Source organism: Erpetoichthys calabaricus, chromosome 2 (genome assembly GCF_900747795.2).
Source record: "Erpetoichthys calabaricus chromosome 2, fErpCal1.3, whole genome shotgun sequence".
Lineage (NCBI taxonomy): Eukaryota > Metazoa > Chordata > Cladistia > Polypteriformes > Polypteridae > Erpetoichthys > Erpetoichthys calabaricus.
Genome location: NC_041395.2, coordinates 294,810,140 through 294,825,362, shown reverse-complemented (window position 1 = coordinate 294,825,362; position 15,223 = coordinate 294,810,140). Strand labels below are relative to the sequence as shown.

The following is a 15,223-nucleotide window of genomic DNA, read 5'->3' as shown; positions in this document are numbered from 1 at the left end:
ACGAAGATCAGGTCTGAAGCCCCTCTTTGTGAACTCATCTGAAATGGCTCATGGCGGCGTTTGAAATGCTGCACTTACCTCACTCACCAGTTCCCCTGCTTTCTTTGCAGTCTCAATTTGTGGGGTGCCTATGGGTATCCAACCTACACCCTTCATGAAGTTCAGATCTGACTTGTATAGTTTCTGCAGAAATAAAAGTTTTGTTTTGAAGATACTGTGATAAAACTGTCATTTTCACTTTGCAACGCCACTTGTAATGGAGGAGAGAGATGGCTTTAACTTTCAAACATTAGAACAATTATAATGCAAACAGGCCATTTAGCCCAACAAGTTTGTCATTCATGCTGCAGAATTTATTTCAAAGTAACAACCGGTACCCACTGTACTAATTCCTTTGATTGTTTTAAACACTTCAGTCATGTCATGTTTTTCTCTCCATTTGCTTAGACTGAGAAGGTTCAACTTCTTCAGTCTCTCCTCATAGATCATGCCTCTCAATCCCATAATCAGCCTAGTCACTTTTCTCTGGACTTTCTCCAGTGTTGCTATGTCTTTTTTGTAATATGGAGACCAAAGTTGAACACAATACTCAAAGTGAGACCTCACTAGAGCGTTATATAACTTAAGCATAACCTCTTCTAACATTGTTATATATAACCTAACATTCTGTTAGCATTCCTAATCTGTCTCTGTACACTGTCTTGATGTAGACAGTGATGTCTCCACTATGACTCCTGGGTCCTTCTCATAAGGTGTACTTCCCATTGTGTTTTCAGAACTAACATTTTTATTGCCTACGTGTAATACTTTACATTTACTGACATTAAATTTCATCTGCCACAAATCTGGCCAAGTCCTTCTGTAACAATGTATCTGATTCTACACATCTGCCCTTCCGCCTAATTTGGTATCTTGTGCAACCTCACCAGCTTATCAAAACTGAGTCCACCACAGTTATGGCCCTGGCTGTGTAATGCATTATGGAATATCCAGGGAAGGGCTGGGCAGCTAGTTGATTGGCCTCTAGAATATTAAGAACTTTAACATTTTTGAACATTTGTGGGAACAGATATACTTTCATGTGTATCACATGATGACATTCTCAAACCAGACCCTCCTGGAGCACCCTGCATAAGCCACAAAACAAGGGAGTAGTCCATTGCAGGCCCTTATTAAGTTTTTGCAAATGAGTCTTACGCCCAAAGGTACTACATGATGACTCAAAATCTAGATAGATAGATAGATAGATAGATAGATAGATAGATAGATAGATAGATAGATAGATAGATAGATAGATAGATAGATACTTTATTAATCCCAAGGCAGTAACTTTGTATAATGTTAACGTTTACCCCCCCGAGTAGAACTGAGGAGTTGCATAGTGTTATATCTGTTAACATTCCTCAGCTTTCCAATATTTATGTGAATTTATTTTAATGGTATATAGTATTTTTAAGAACCAATAAACACTTACTGCCCGAATGACTAGCTTTACAAATAATAAAAAGCTCCTCAGATGCAAACAATGAAAGCTAGAAACAAAGCAGCAAAGGAGCATTTTGGGCGATAATCTTCTAATCAAATGATTTTTGTTCAAAAAGGACTCACTAGAGGTAACGTAAAAAAGAGCAACATATTATGACTCCCCATTTTAGAGGAATATTTCAGTGATAATGAAATAAATAAAAACTGTATCATGAAATCAGACAATAAATAAATAACAACAATGATAAAAAAGCGTACATTATTAAATGTGTCATGAAATATTTTTTTTTTTTTTAGATATTTATTTAATTAATAGCCACAGTATGTGTTGAAGACAGACAATAAACAGAATAATTGAAAGATATTTGCTATCTCTTGCCCTACGTGTCCTCTGTTTTTGTGTGTGTCTGTACCTCTCTTCACCCCCTTTTTCAGTGTGTTCCTATAAAGCCTGCTTTTCAGGCTCTGTAATTATTTTTGTAGCGCCTTTTTCTCCTCTTATCTGATTTTATACTTTTGGTCTTTGAAGGCCGGCAGCTCTCTCAGCGGGGGCCTTGTGCATCTCACACTTACACTCCCTCTTTCGTCATGTCAGCAAAGCCAAACTGACCAATCAGATTGCTCTGGGGGACTGGACTCACGGACCTTAGTGTTTTATTGTATAGTACAGATGTCAGAGGGGGGCATTTTTTTTGTGCACTGGGTGGTTCCATTAGGCACCCATTGTTGGGACTGGGGGGTGAGAAGTTAAAAGGCTGTCTGCAGGATGTAGGTATTTGTTGTATTGCAAAGGAGTCACTTTGGCTGGTTGAGATTACAAACAATACCAAGTTGTGATAACAGAACTGCTCCTTCCTTGGAGGATGTCTGTATTTACCTGAAATTAACATGTTTGACAATATTGGTTTCTAATCAGCAGATCTGTACTCATTAATGGTTGGTAACAATACATTTTGTTAACTTGTGTTTTCCTTAATTGTTAAACCCAGGAAATGTAGATGTGCCATTGATTAAACTGATTGTCCAGGACTGACAATGGCAGGGACTAAAGGAGATTTAAACTCCTGGGCAGGAAAAGGCAAGAAGAGATGGTCCACTGAGAATGCTGCCGAGACACTCTGACAGAGCACAGGGGCTCGTAGACAGACGAGGGTACCTGGCTGGCACGACGTGAGGCACAAGGATGGCAACACTTACTTTCAGGGAGGAAGAGACAGCTCCACAAGGAGATGCCAGTTGTGGGTCCAGCGAGAGAGGGAAGCCGCATGAAAGGACCAAGCAAAGCTGGCAGACGAGAAATGAGGCGCGCCTAGATCACAGCAACACAAGGAGCCCAGAGTGGAAAATAAAGGAACAACGAAGAGACGCTGACAGGGATTCAACTATTTGGCAAAACTTCTGTTGGGAAACGAGTGTCCAGTGAACACAGTGCATCCGTGGACAGTTGAACAATTAAGTGTTGGGGTAACACAGTGCGCAACTGGACTCTGCAACACTAAAGGTTGTATCCTCCGATTCTTGTTTTTAATGGATTTTTAGAGTGTGGACTGTGTGTTTTCCTTTTAAAAAAGTGAAATTCGTTCCTGATATGTTTAGATTTTGTTATGTTCGTTTATCTTTTTAATGTACTTTATATTGTCTTGTGTAATAGAACTTACTGTTGCTTTTCTTCTGAAATTATTGTTGTGTCTTTCATTGTGTGTTTACTCATCACCCAGTTTAAAGAAACCTGTGTGGTATTATCAGTAAATTTCAAGAGTTCCCAGTCTCTTAATAAAACTGGGGAGCGTAATCGGTGGCTCTGAGGCTAGGGATCTGCCCTGGCAATCGGAAGGTTGCCGGTTCGAATCCCGTAAATGCCAAAAGGGACTCTGCTCTGTTGGGCCCTTAAGCAAGGCCCTTAACCTGCAATTGCTAAGCGCTTTGAGTAGTGAGAAAAGCGCTATATAAATGCAAAAAATTATTATTATTATTAAAATTATAACTTAATGGTGACTAGGTTAGATTACCTGTAAGTGTGACCAGACACCTGTCACACATAGATTTCTTTTTGTATTTATTTCAGTGACATTGCACGCAACATGAAATACGACTTGAAATGAAAACTGCCATTTTCACCCGTCGAGAGTTGGGAGGATAGGCTCGGGCAGGCATTGTGTTTTGATTGGTGAATTATAGGTGGAGTGCTTGTATATCTTTGGCTGTCTTTGGCCATTAAGTACTACTGTATATTTATAGGCAGAGATTTCAAATGCAGACTCCTTAGATCAGCGGTTCTCAAACTGTGAGGCACGCCCCCCCCTAGGGGGGTGCGAAGTAACAGAAAAGGGGGCGCGAATGTTGCCATATGTAGCGTAATTTCGCTATTTGTATGGAAATTTTAAACTTGTAGTGGTGTATTGGCAGCAAAAAATATAGGAATACATTTTATTAGGGTTTCAAAAATACGTTAGGGGGGCGCAATTAAAACTGTTATGAAAACTCGGGTTGCAAATACTTAAAGGTTGACAAAATGCTGCCTTAGATGATGATGAATTCAGGGCATCTTGAACTAAGGTAGTTGCTTCATGCAGTAATTCTGGCCAAATTTTATATCTGCTATGGACGCACACAACTCACAGCACAAGCTTTTCTTGCCTTAGGAATCGTGTGGCTTATAGGAATGTGCAAAGTTGCATTTGTGTATGTCAGCCATACTGATTTTATGTCACATTTCACAATACAGTACATTGATTTATTTGCATATGTCAGTTAGTCAGTCATTTCCCAACCCGCTATATCCTAACACAGGGTCACAGGGGTCTGTTGGAACCAATCCCAGCCAACACAGGGCGCAGGGCAGGAACAAATCCCAGGCAGGGTGCCAGCCCACCGCAGGGCTATGTACATATGTATTTATTTATATTTAATGTTCCTCCATACCTCACCAAAGAAAACATAGGCTATGAAAATAATAAGGATTTTCTGTCAATTTTTTGCCCAGTAACCTAACTGACCAGGCCCGGTCTTAGGTATTATGGGGCCCTAGGCGAAAGGGGGGTCCAGGGGCCCCCCCTGGAAGCTCTGTGAAATGCGTGAAAATTAGACTAAGGAGTTGATCCGGGGCCCCCCGGACGCCGGGGCCCTAGGCGGTCGCCTACTTCGCCTATGCCTAAGGCCGGGCCTGATTGGGACAAATAATGCTGTAGTATATTTAAGTATATATGACAATTGCTCACTCGGACAATTTGTTTTGGGGGCCCCCAAGAAGGTGGGGGCCCTAAGCTATAGCTTGTGTAGCTTATACGTAAAGCCTGCACTGTAACTGACTAGAAGCATTTTATTGACTGTACTAACAGACCAATGTTGGGTAAATCCAGTCCTGCCAGTTTGATTTGGCACCACAGCCCTTCCAAGCCATCTTTGACTCAGAAGTGATTTAGGTGGGAAAGTAGATCTCCAGATGGGTTGTAGTAATAAGGAGCTATGATCATTTTTATGACAACACATCAGTCCTAATTTCATTCTACAGTTCATAAGAAGAAAGTGAAACAGTAACATGGAGTTCAGCCACAGTGAAAGATTAATTTGGTGTTCCATTCACAGAATAGCAAATGCCTTTCAGGTTGTATAATTCAACCTCCAAAATTCACTGCCTTTTCCTTTTTTCAAGTTATATGAGGTTACTAACAGTTAAAGCCACTCCTAAACTACAGCCGCTCTCGACAGCCCAAATCTCTTACCTCACTCAACAGTTTATGAGCCTTTGTCGCCCACTGAACCTTCATATCGTCAGACAGCAGTGTGTAGCTGTGGCTCTGGCTCTTGTAGTCCAGATTGCTAGCCAGAGTCTGAGCCTTCTTGGCATGGACCAGGTTGACCATGTCCAGAGGAAGATGAAACTGCCCACTCATGTCTTTGAATTCCTTTCTGTAGCACTGATCACTCTGCAGTTTTGCCATCTGCAAGCAGTGCAGGAGCTTGGGGTCATCAAAAATGCTTCTGGAGCCAATGTGCTTGCCCTTTTCCAGCACAAAATTGTGTTTGTAATTATACTGAAAAAAAGGACAAGAATAAGGTCACGACTCAGAAACAACCTCATTTCACCTGACCGAGCAACAAGTTCTCTTCTCTATAATAGGATTCTGAAATGACACATTTAACAGTTCTTATCAATGTATTCCAGTATTTATTATTCAGCGAGCTTCTTTTAAAATTATGACAACAATTTCAGTTTGTTATGCCTACATAACTTTTTATTATTTTTGGCTTCCCCTGATCCAGAAGTGTAAATAGATTTAATGCACTATGCAGGCTACTTTGCACACTAAGCTTTTAGCATTTTTCACATTCTAATATTACTTTGACAGGAACTGTAATTCTGCTGATTAGGCAGTGTTTCTGCAGTTCTCCACTGTACACTGTTTGTGTTCCTAATCTACCTACAGCCACACTTTATTTTCGTATTACTTTATGAACAGCTCCGCCAAGACAAGATCTGCAAAGGTTTGCGTTCTGATATGCCGCTTGTGGCGCCTTTGCAGTAATCAGCTGTCACATAAGTGACTACAGTCCAAGTGCTGGTCCACACAGGCTGTGACAGCCAGGGACGTGCGGTCAGGGGAGGCAGAGCTTCTGTCACTGGTGACAGCCTCCATCCGCCCCTTTCACTGGGAGCTTGTGTTCTCATGAGAGAAACGCAATTGGTTGAATGTATTTGGGGTGGTGGAATATACTCAAGACACTGCCAAAGTCTAAATGCCTCAACGGGACTGCTATTTGTGATATTCTCAATGTTTATATCTTTAGAGGGTGATTATTGTTACATGTGCATAGCACAAGGAAATTCTTACTTGGCGTGTGCTAATCAATATGAAACATGCTGCCACTCTCTGGTGCCAAGATTTGTGCATAGATAGATAGATAGATAGATGGATAGATGGATAGATAGATAGATAGATAGATAGATAGATAGATAGATAGATAGATAGATAGATAGATAGATAGATAGATAGATAGATAGATAGATAGATAGATAGATGTCACTGTGTAGTATTAGCCAGATGTATACATAAAATTGTGTCTATTTGGGGTTTCCATAAGTGAGGATTTCATTTTGAAATTATAAAGTTACATTTATTTACCATCATATTTTCTTCATTTACTGATGCCATTTGAATCCCATCACATGATCACAATCGTTGTGCTGATGACAGCATTGAATATGACAATATAAATATATGACAATATAAATACGGTACACTACTTTATCCCTCTGTTGTGATTAGCGGCTTTTTATTATTATTTTCTGAGAGATCCTGAATGGATTTCTACAATTTATACTATATAGTCAGTTTTGGGGCTGTGGTACTCAAGGCTTATGAGTTAATTTTAGCTTTGGAGTTCAAAAACAGAGAATCGAAAAAGTCAAACATTTTTAACATTATGCCACAACACCATCTCTGTTTTTGTACAAGTGCTGCCATTTCAGAACATTTGTGTCAGTTGGTGTGGTGGTGATTCTTCCAGAATTCCCTGAGATGCCCACCACCTCTGACATCATCCGAGCAATGGCATGAAGGGCATCACAGACATTTCTGATGTTTCTGAGTTTGTAGACATGCATTGCTGCATTCTAAAAATTCTGTTGTTTCTGACTTCCTGGTTTAAGTTTTCTGACTTTTGATTTCTAGTTAACATTCTGAACTTGATTTACACTTCAGACTTTGGCTTGTACTTTGACTAAGTTCATCTCTTAAAAATAAAGGTGCCAGAGTTGTTCTTCAGAGCAATGTCGTAGTGGAATCATGTTTGGTTCCCAAAAGACCCATCAACATGAAGGTTTCCAGAAAGACCCTGCATTTATTTAGATCTCTAACAGGCTCCGTACAGTGAATAACCACAAATAGATGGTAACAGATTTGTGAAATACCAATGGGTCTTGCAGTATACATCCAGTTACACAGACTAAGTTTGGGTTTTTTTAATCTGCTAGAGCCCTGCAGCACACCATACATTAAAGATTTTGTTTTTTATCTACATACAGGTGCTGGTCATAAAATTAGAATATCATGACAAAGGTGTCAATGGTCGTCTTTTGGACAACTGTCAAGTCAGCAGTCTTCCCCATGATTATGTAGCCTACAGAACTCGACTGAGAGACCATTTAAAGGCTTTTGCAGGTGTTTTGAGTTAATTAGCTGATTAGAGTGTGGCACCAGGTGTCTTCAATATTGAACCTTTTCACAATATTCTAATTTTCCGAGATACTGAATTTGGGACTTTCATTAGTTGTCAGTTATAATCATCAACATTAAAAGAAATAAACATTTGAAATACATCAGTCTGTGTGTAATGAATAAATCTAATATACAAGTTTCACTTTTTGAATGGAATTACTGAAATAAATCAACTTTGTCATGATATTCTAATTTTATGACCAGCACCTGTATTAGGAAGTTTTTCAAAGCACAAAGACCTAACTCCACATGCAAAGAACTGATTCCAGAATGAAATGGTGCTCAGTCAAGCAATGGAGCTACAAGGAACTACATAAAATAGTGAAGAACTATATAGCACTATTAAAGATTCATTATTTTTAAGAGTGGCGGTGTCATATCCATGACACTTTACTGTCTCCAGTATAACAACAACCTAGTTAGTTTATTGTCCACACAGGCCCTAGTGGTAGGATTGTGAGTTTTTAATGACCACTTACTGTCTTTGACCTTCGATTTCATCTTTATGGCTACTGAATACTCAGTTTGGTTTCTCTCCCAGAGGTCCTGACCATATCTTTTGTTTTCTTTATCATCTTGTGTAATCTTTGGGCACACCAGAGTGACTGAGCAGTAAAGTAAGCAGCAATGACAGGCTTACATATATAATATCAGAGCCTCACAGTGTATAGTGCATTAGACTTGCGTGTCTCCATATGAGGATGTCTGAAACACTTGATAATATCATTAATTAAATTCCTTTTAAAAAATACTTGTAAAGACATTTTGTAGATGTCTGTAGAGCAATAATGTCATAACTAATGATGCAACAGCTTTGAAGGTCAAAAAAGTCTAATGTGAGCAGAGCTGGAGTACAAAGTATAGTTCAGATTTGACCATATTGGGAACCAAAAATCTAAAACTAAAAGCAAGAACTCAGTGACAGAAAAAGAAACACTGAGATCAGCCTTTAGAGCCAGGACAGGGGTTGGTGTTCGTACAAAGTGACTGGGCCATTCATATGACTACACTGACTCACAAGAGACATTTAGAAAGGAAATGAAAATGACCAAGAAATCCTTAAATCAAAGAATGGTAGTCAAGCAGATCTTTTGTCAGTGTCAAAAAGCAAAAGTCTGAGTTGAAAAAAAAAATAGAGGAGATTTGAAAAATCAGAAAGACTAAATAATGACCTTTTAGTGCAGTGGGACATGCTTTATATGGCAATCTCAGATATTTTAGAAACATCAGCATGACCTTTGTATTGTCACCAGATGTACGTCAAATGAGTGCATCCTGAGAAATAGACACGTAACATAGCAACACCTGGGAAACAAAAATGGCATCGTGACAAAATGGGATTAAGTAATGACCTTTCTCAAAATGGTTTCTAGACAGAATCAAAACCCGCATTTGAATTCCTTGAGTCTCAAAACCATATTACCGTATATATTCGAGTATAAGCTGACCCAAATATAAGCCGAGGTACCTAATTTTACCTACTAAAACTGGAAAAACTAATTGACTCAAGTATAAGCCTAGGGTGGGAAATGCAGTAGCTACTGGTAAGTTTCAATAATCAAAATAAATACCAATAAAATTGCCGTACATTAATTGAGGCATCAATTAATTTTTTGAGTATTTATTTCAAAGAAAAACAGTAAACTAGCTCTGTAAGTGGAGAAGAGGGTCAACAAAAACAATATGGTATCTCTCTCGCTCGCTCACTTGCTCTCTCACTCTCGCGTGTGTATGTGTGTGTGTGTGTGTGTCTGTCTGTCTGTCTTGCGTGTGTGCGTCTCTCTCTCGCTCACTCGCTGCACAGGGAATGCACAGGGAGAGACTGAACATGTGCGGAAATCATCGGCGCGCACAAACCGAAAGGGAAACTAGCTTGTTCGTATACCGGAGGGCAGTGGGACCTGACTCGAATATAAGCCGAGGGTGACGTTTTTCATCACATTTTGGGTGCTGAAAAACTCGGCTTATATTCGAGTATATACGGTATCCCTTTACAGAGTAATAGGAACTGTGCAGGAATTTACACCAAAAAATCATTAAATTTGGACATCATAATAATAACCTGAGGAGGTTCAACCTAACAGAAACCACCACGTGGACTCTTCTTTTGCTAAGGTGTTTTTATAAATTGGATGTTCAGACAGGTTAAATGATTGCATTTCCATCTTCAGTTCAGTTCTTGTTTTCTTTATTTTGTGCTACAAACCTAAATGAAGAGAAACTAAAAACTTAAAAGTTTCTCTAAAACAGGATTGTGTTCATGGTAACATTTACGTTCTAAAAGAGATCTTCCTGAGACCAGCTTTTGTCTCTGTATTAAAAATGAAAGTTTAGCTAGCAAGAAATCAACACTTACGTCGCTGGCAAAGCTCCCAGTTGATTTCGCCGTCTTAAATGGGATCGCTTCTGTGGTCAGAGTGTAACCCTGTGCACGTAGTTTGTTCCAGGACTCCCTGTATTTTGACTGAGAAAAAAAAATGTAATCACTAAAAAAAATAAAGAATTTTATATTCACATTTTTACAGTCAACTGAACTTTATATTCTCAATATTTTAATGACAAAAAATCAAAATACAGTATATTAATTATGGCTTTTTTAACTTTTCCATCTGATACTTTTAGATGTGTTGGATATCCTCAGCCGTGCAGCACCTGCAATGAAGAGCCTGCAAATCAGCAGTCACAGATCTCAGTCACTGAACAGAAGCGAGACAGGGCCATGGAACTCTGAATCTCTTATGTATTAATGTATGTGCATTTTTATTATTTTTTTTGTTTGTGAACAATAATGTGCTTCATTTTGATGTGTTTTCTTTTACATTTATTGTTGTGTACTGCCATTTTAAATTTACATATGTTCCATGTTCTTTGTGGGTGGTGCTCCAAGAATTGGGACCACCCTGACATTACCACTTCGGAGCCCTCTCTCGGGCTATTTAAACTGGCTGAGAAGGCTCAGGAGTGGGAATCATTAGTTTAAGAGGTTTCAGTGAGCATGGATGTTTTTTCCATTGATTTTCTGTTTTTTTTCAATTACTTTTAGCTTTGTATTAATGATTTTGTTTTCTAGACTGTAATTGGGACTTTGGTGTGGATTGTATTTTTAAGCAACTCCTTGTTTCTCTTTTGAGCCCTATTTTCTGTTTTTTGTTTTGTGTGTGTGTATTAATAGATCTTTGACTTATTAAGATATCTTTGGCACAATTCAAGGGATTGGTGGTTACCTTTTTCCTAATAGGGAATTTGCTTTTTTTGGGGGGGGGGGGGGGGACTTTCATTGTTACTTTGCCAGATCCCCAATTTTTAGATTGCTCTAGCAGAAGGCACCCATTAGCCTTAGAAACTGGCTGAAGTCAGGCCAGTCTCTGCTGGGCAGACCAGGTATGATACTGGCCTACTCCCTAGCTTGGAGCTTTAGTCTGCCTTGGTAGGAAACTCCTTTATCATCACAGCATCAGACAGACCTAAAATAGATTGGCAACATGCCTGGATCTCCAGAGCAGCAGGCTGTAAAAACAGTAATGACTGATGATTCCCTTTAATACACCTCTAACTGTGACAACTAAACAGCTCTAGACTCAGGTTTTGAGAACTGAACCAGGGAAAATATGTGCAAAGGATTCTTTAAGAAAAATTAAATGTTTAGTTTCAGGTTTTTCTTGGTCATCAGTTCAGCATTCTTGAACTGATGTAGTGTCCATAATATACATCATTATTATTGTAACTCCATTAATAAAGCTTACCTCACTAAAATTGGCAGCATTCATCTTGGCTAGCATGAGACCAGGCTGATTAGGGTTCAGGGTATAATGATGTCTGGAGGTCTCTCCTGCTTCTTTGTAAAGACGCTTGGAAAACAGAAAAATGGCTGTCAATGAACAGAGTAATTAATAAAGCAACCCTGATGAAGAGCTTCAACCTGTAAGTATAACATACCTCATTGGCAATTGTGCTACTGAGTTTGGCATGAAGGAGATCAAGAGAATCAGTGACAGTGGTATGCTTGAATAAATATGGTTGCTGTCTGTATTTTTTCTAAAGTGAAAAAAAAAAAAATCAAACATCGATTAATATTTGGTATAAAATCACTAATTCACCCTTTAAATGTTGTAAACCAGTAAGGAAGCATGTTTTAATGAAGAAAAAGAAGAAGATTTTCTTAGATTTTTTTTTGTTAACAGTACAAAACAGAGAAATCTGTATATAATAACAATTATAAGAGTTGTTAGTGGACATCTGACATGTTAAGGAACACCTAAGACCAGTCATCATCCAGGATGAGGATGTGGAAGTGCTGCAGAGCTACAAGTGTCTGGGGATCTTCAAAAACAGCACCCTGGACTGGTCTGGCATCACAATGGAGCTGCATTAGAAAGGCCAGAGCAGACTGTACTTCCTGAGGAGACTCAGGTCTTTTGACGTATTCAGCAAGCTGCTGGACATCTTTTACCAGTTCATAGTAGCCATTGTATCGTTCTACGCTGTGGTCTCCTGAGGAAGAAACTTGAGTTCAGGTGATACAAACACATGAACAAACTTCTCCATAATGCCTGCTCCATCACAGGACTGACTCACTGGAGGCTGTTATGGAAAAGAGAATGGTGGAAAAATGAAACACCATCATGAACGATTCTGCCCAGCCCCTCCAGGGGGCACATTCTTGGAGTACTTTTAGCCAGATGCTTACACCTCCATGCTGTAATAAGAAACTTCTCTGGGGATCTTTCCTCCTTACCGCCATTAGACATTAACTGGTTCCTCCCAACACCCATACCTTCACTCCATTCAGAGGACACAGGAAACCAGTACAAGCTTCAGTTTTTCTACAGGTATTTTTTAACATAATATTTATTGTATGTTTTTCTTCTATTGTCTTATTTTGAACTTTGAGCTGATATCTAGGCATTTCATGTTTTTATCTTGTGTTGCAACAGTTTTCATTTGAAATTCTCCTTGAGAATTAATAATGTATATGTAATCTAATCTAATGTATTTACAAACCTACTATAGTCAATCTTTGTTTTTGGTATCCCTATTTATCAAAAATAATATATTCAATAGCTTTGCATTTTTGGTTTTGCCACCAGAAATCCAAAGTAAGCTTGGACAGATCACTGCTCTGCTTAGTGCTAGTGGTCACTAAGAAATGTGTCTGATGGAGAATTTTACAGGTCTTGGTAGCTTCCACATTCAATCCATCCACTCAAAAATGTATTTAAAAAGCAGTTATGAAATTGGTTACTTAAAAAAAACTTGAATTATGATTAAAAGAAATGAAATCATTTAAATTGTTCTGATTAGCAAAATCATAAAACTTGTGTCAACTGACAATAAGTAAGAGAACAGTAAGAGAAACACACCAGAATGCTGAAGTATAACGTTTGTTTTATATTAAGGCCTTGTTCATGATGCCAGAATGCCTTCTTCTACATTGTCTTTCTCGCTTTTGGCTGCTTCATGTTCTTCTTTCTTTTTCAGTCTAATACTGTAGAGTGTAAAGAGTGCCCCATAGGCTACTCTGCACTGTCGTTCAATAGATATCAACAAAATACTCCATCAGTGAACACGTTTATTTTGGTTCAGGTTTACAGAAGCCGAAGCTTACCCCCGCAGCATTGAGCGCAAGGCAGGAGCAGGCCCAGGACAGGATGGTGTGTCTTCACAGATCTCACTCATACACACTCTCACACATACTGAGCTGCCAAATAACATTCACAAATGGGTGGAATATTGGACAATCCAGAAGAAAGTCCCATGCAGACACTGGGAGAATTAAAAACCACTAATGAGTGTACCACTCAATAAATGTATCATTTTTTTGTATTTATCAAAAACTCTGACAGACATAGTGGATCAAATTATTTTTTTACCAAAATCAATTTGAAGTTCGAGCAAGCTTCTGAGGGTTGATGTTTGTCTTACCTCACTGATGAGATCTGTAGCTCTTTTAGATCCCTCAATCTGGACAGCTCCTGTGCTTATCCAGGCCGCTCCTCTCAAGAAGTTCAGATCAGATCTGTAGAGTTTCTGTTAGCAAAATCATATCAATAAACTGAACATGTAAAGATAATGTTGAACGTGACCATTCAGGATCAGATATTGATAACGAAATGCAACATAACAAAGATAAAACATGACATATCATTCTCATGCCTGCTTAGCTCAATTCTGGGCCATGTGGGGTTGGAGCCTATTCTGGGAGCATCAAGTGCAATGCAGGAATCCACCCTGGACAAGGTGCCAGTCCATTACATGGCCAGCTTGCACACACACACTTACAGAGGACCATTTCAGAAGTGCTAACCAATCTAACATGTCCATCTTTGAGAATGTGAGAGAAAAAGCACACACAGACATTGGGAGAATGTGCAAAATCGACATGAATAAGGACTGGTTGCAGGATACAAACCAAGGATACTGCTGAGATTTCGGTGCCACTATGTCCCCCATATAAATATATGAAATATTTCAATATTGTGTATTACTTTTGCTGAAGGAGAAAACCGAAACAGAGAGATCTAATAAAAAATATTTTCAGTTGTGGGGGTCTAAATTTCTAAAACTATTTTGACATGAAATTAATGAAACTGAGAATTGTGAGGAAATGGGGTACTGATATTTAAAATTATTATTGCATCTAAAGCCTTACTGGGGTCAAATATTCTTGTTTATGGCAAATATTTAAAATGTCACTTGGATATTAATGAGGAGTATTAAAGTACCTCTACAGAGGCATGACATTGAAAGAAGTGCCGGAGAAAGCTAACAACAAATGCAAAATTGTGTAATGAGTGAAGTAGCCAAGGATATATTTCATCTGTAATCACCTAAGAAATGGCATTTACGGCTTTTACATTCACCCTTGAAGTGGACCTGTCTTAACATAACATTGAAATGTTTTATTCATGTTTCATTATAATAGTCGAGACGCGATGAAACAAATGAAACCAACTGCCTGGGTGCTGAATCACCGCTCAGATCACAAATATTAAATCATCTAGTTTTATTATTACTCTGCAACAAAAACAAAATTTATTTAAAAAATCGCAAAATAAAAAGACTGAGATGTAGCATTACAGGCAAGAAGCAAATGTCAGTTCAGAAAATGGCTTGTTTAAACAAGCATGGAATACAAAAATAAGAATGAAATGCAATCTCTTATGACTTGCTCCCTGCCTTGTGGAGTTTTTCTAAAATTCAACAGGAGCTCAGGCACAGAGTGTATCTTACTGGTTAATCTGTAATCTACATGGCATGCTAATTCAATCCACACAAAAGATTCATAGAACAGGTCGTGTCACCCACCCGTGTGCAAACTGTGTAAAAATAAATATGAATAGTTCAAATGAAGGTTTGTACTTGTAAAGTGCCTTTGGAGGGTCTTCCTTATAGCAAGACACTATCTAAAATCAAGTGCAGCGACGTGTTTGAGGTGACCTCTGAAATTATTTTGGGATCTCATGGCAACTCTTTAGGCTGCTTAAATGCGTCTCTCTGTCATCTTTTGTCAAGAACTAAGT

The 15,223-nt window shown here is 38.7% G+C and overlaps 1 protein-coding gene across 3 annotated transcripts in view; it reads right to left on the bottom strand.

Annotated features, from left to right (window-relative positions):
- Positions 1-15,223, bottom strand: part of nrap (nebulin-related anchoring protein) — a 117,233-nt gene that overhangs the window by 25,903 nt on the left and 76,107 nt on the right. For all 3 annotated transcript variants that reach the window (XM_051922121.1, XM_028791434.2, XM_051922120.1), the window contains 6 exons: positions 13,626-13,730; positions 11,640-11,738; positions 11,447-11,551; positions 10,060-10,167; positions 5,208-5,519; positions 79-183 (listed from right to left, as the gene is read on the bottom strand). In XM_051922121.1, coding sequence (XP_051778081.1) covers positions 79-183; positions 5,208-5,519; positions 10,060-10,167; positions 11,447-11,551; positions 11,640-11,738; positions 13,626-13,730 — 834 coding nt within the window. The remainder of the gene's footprint in view (positions 1-78; positions 184-5,207; positions 5,520-10,059; positions 10,168-11,446; positions 11,552-11,639; positions 11,739-13,625; positions 13,731-15,223) is intronic.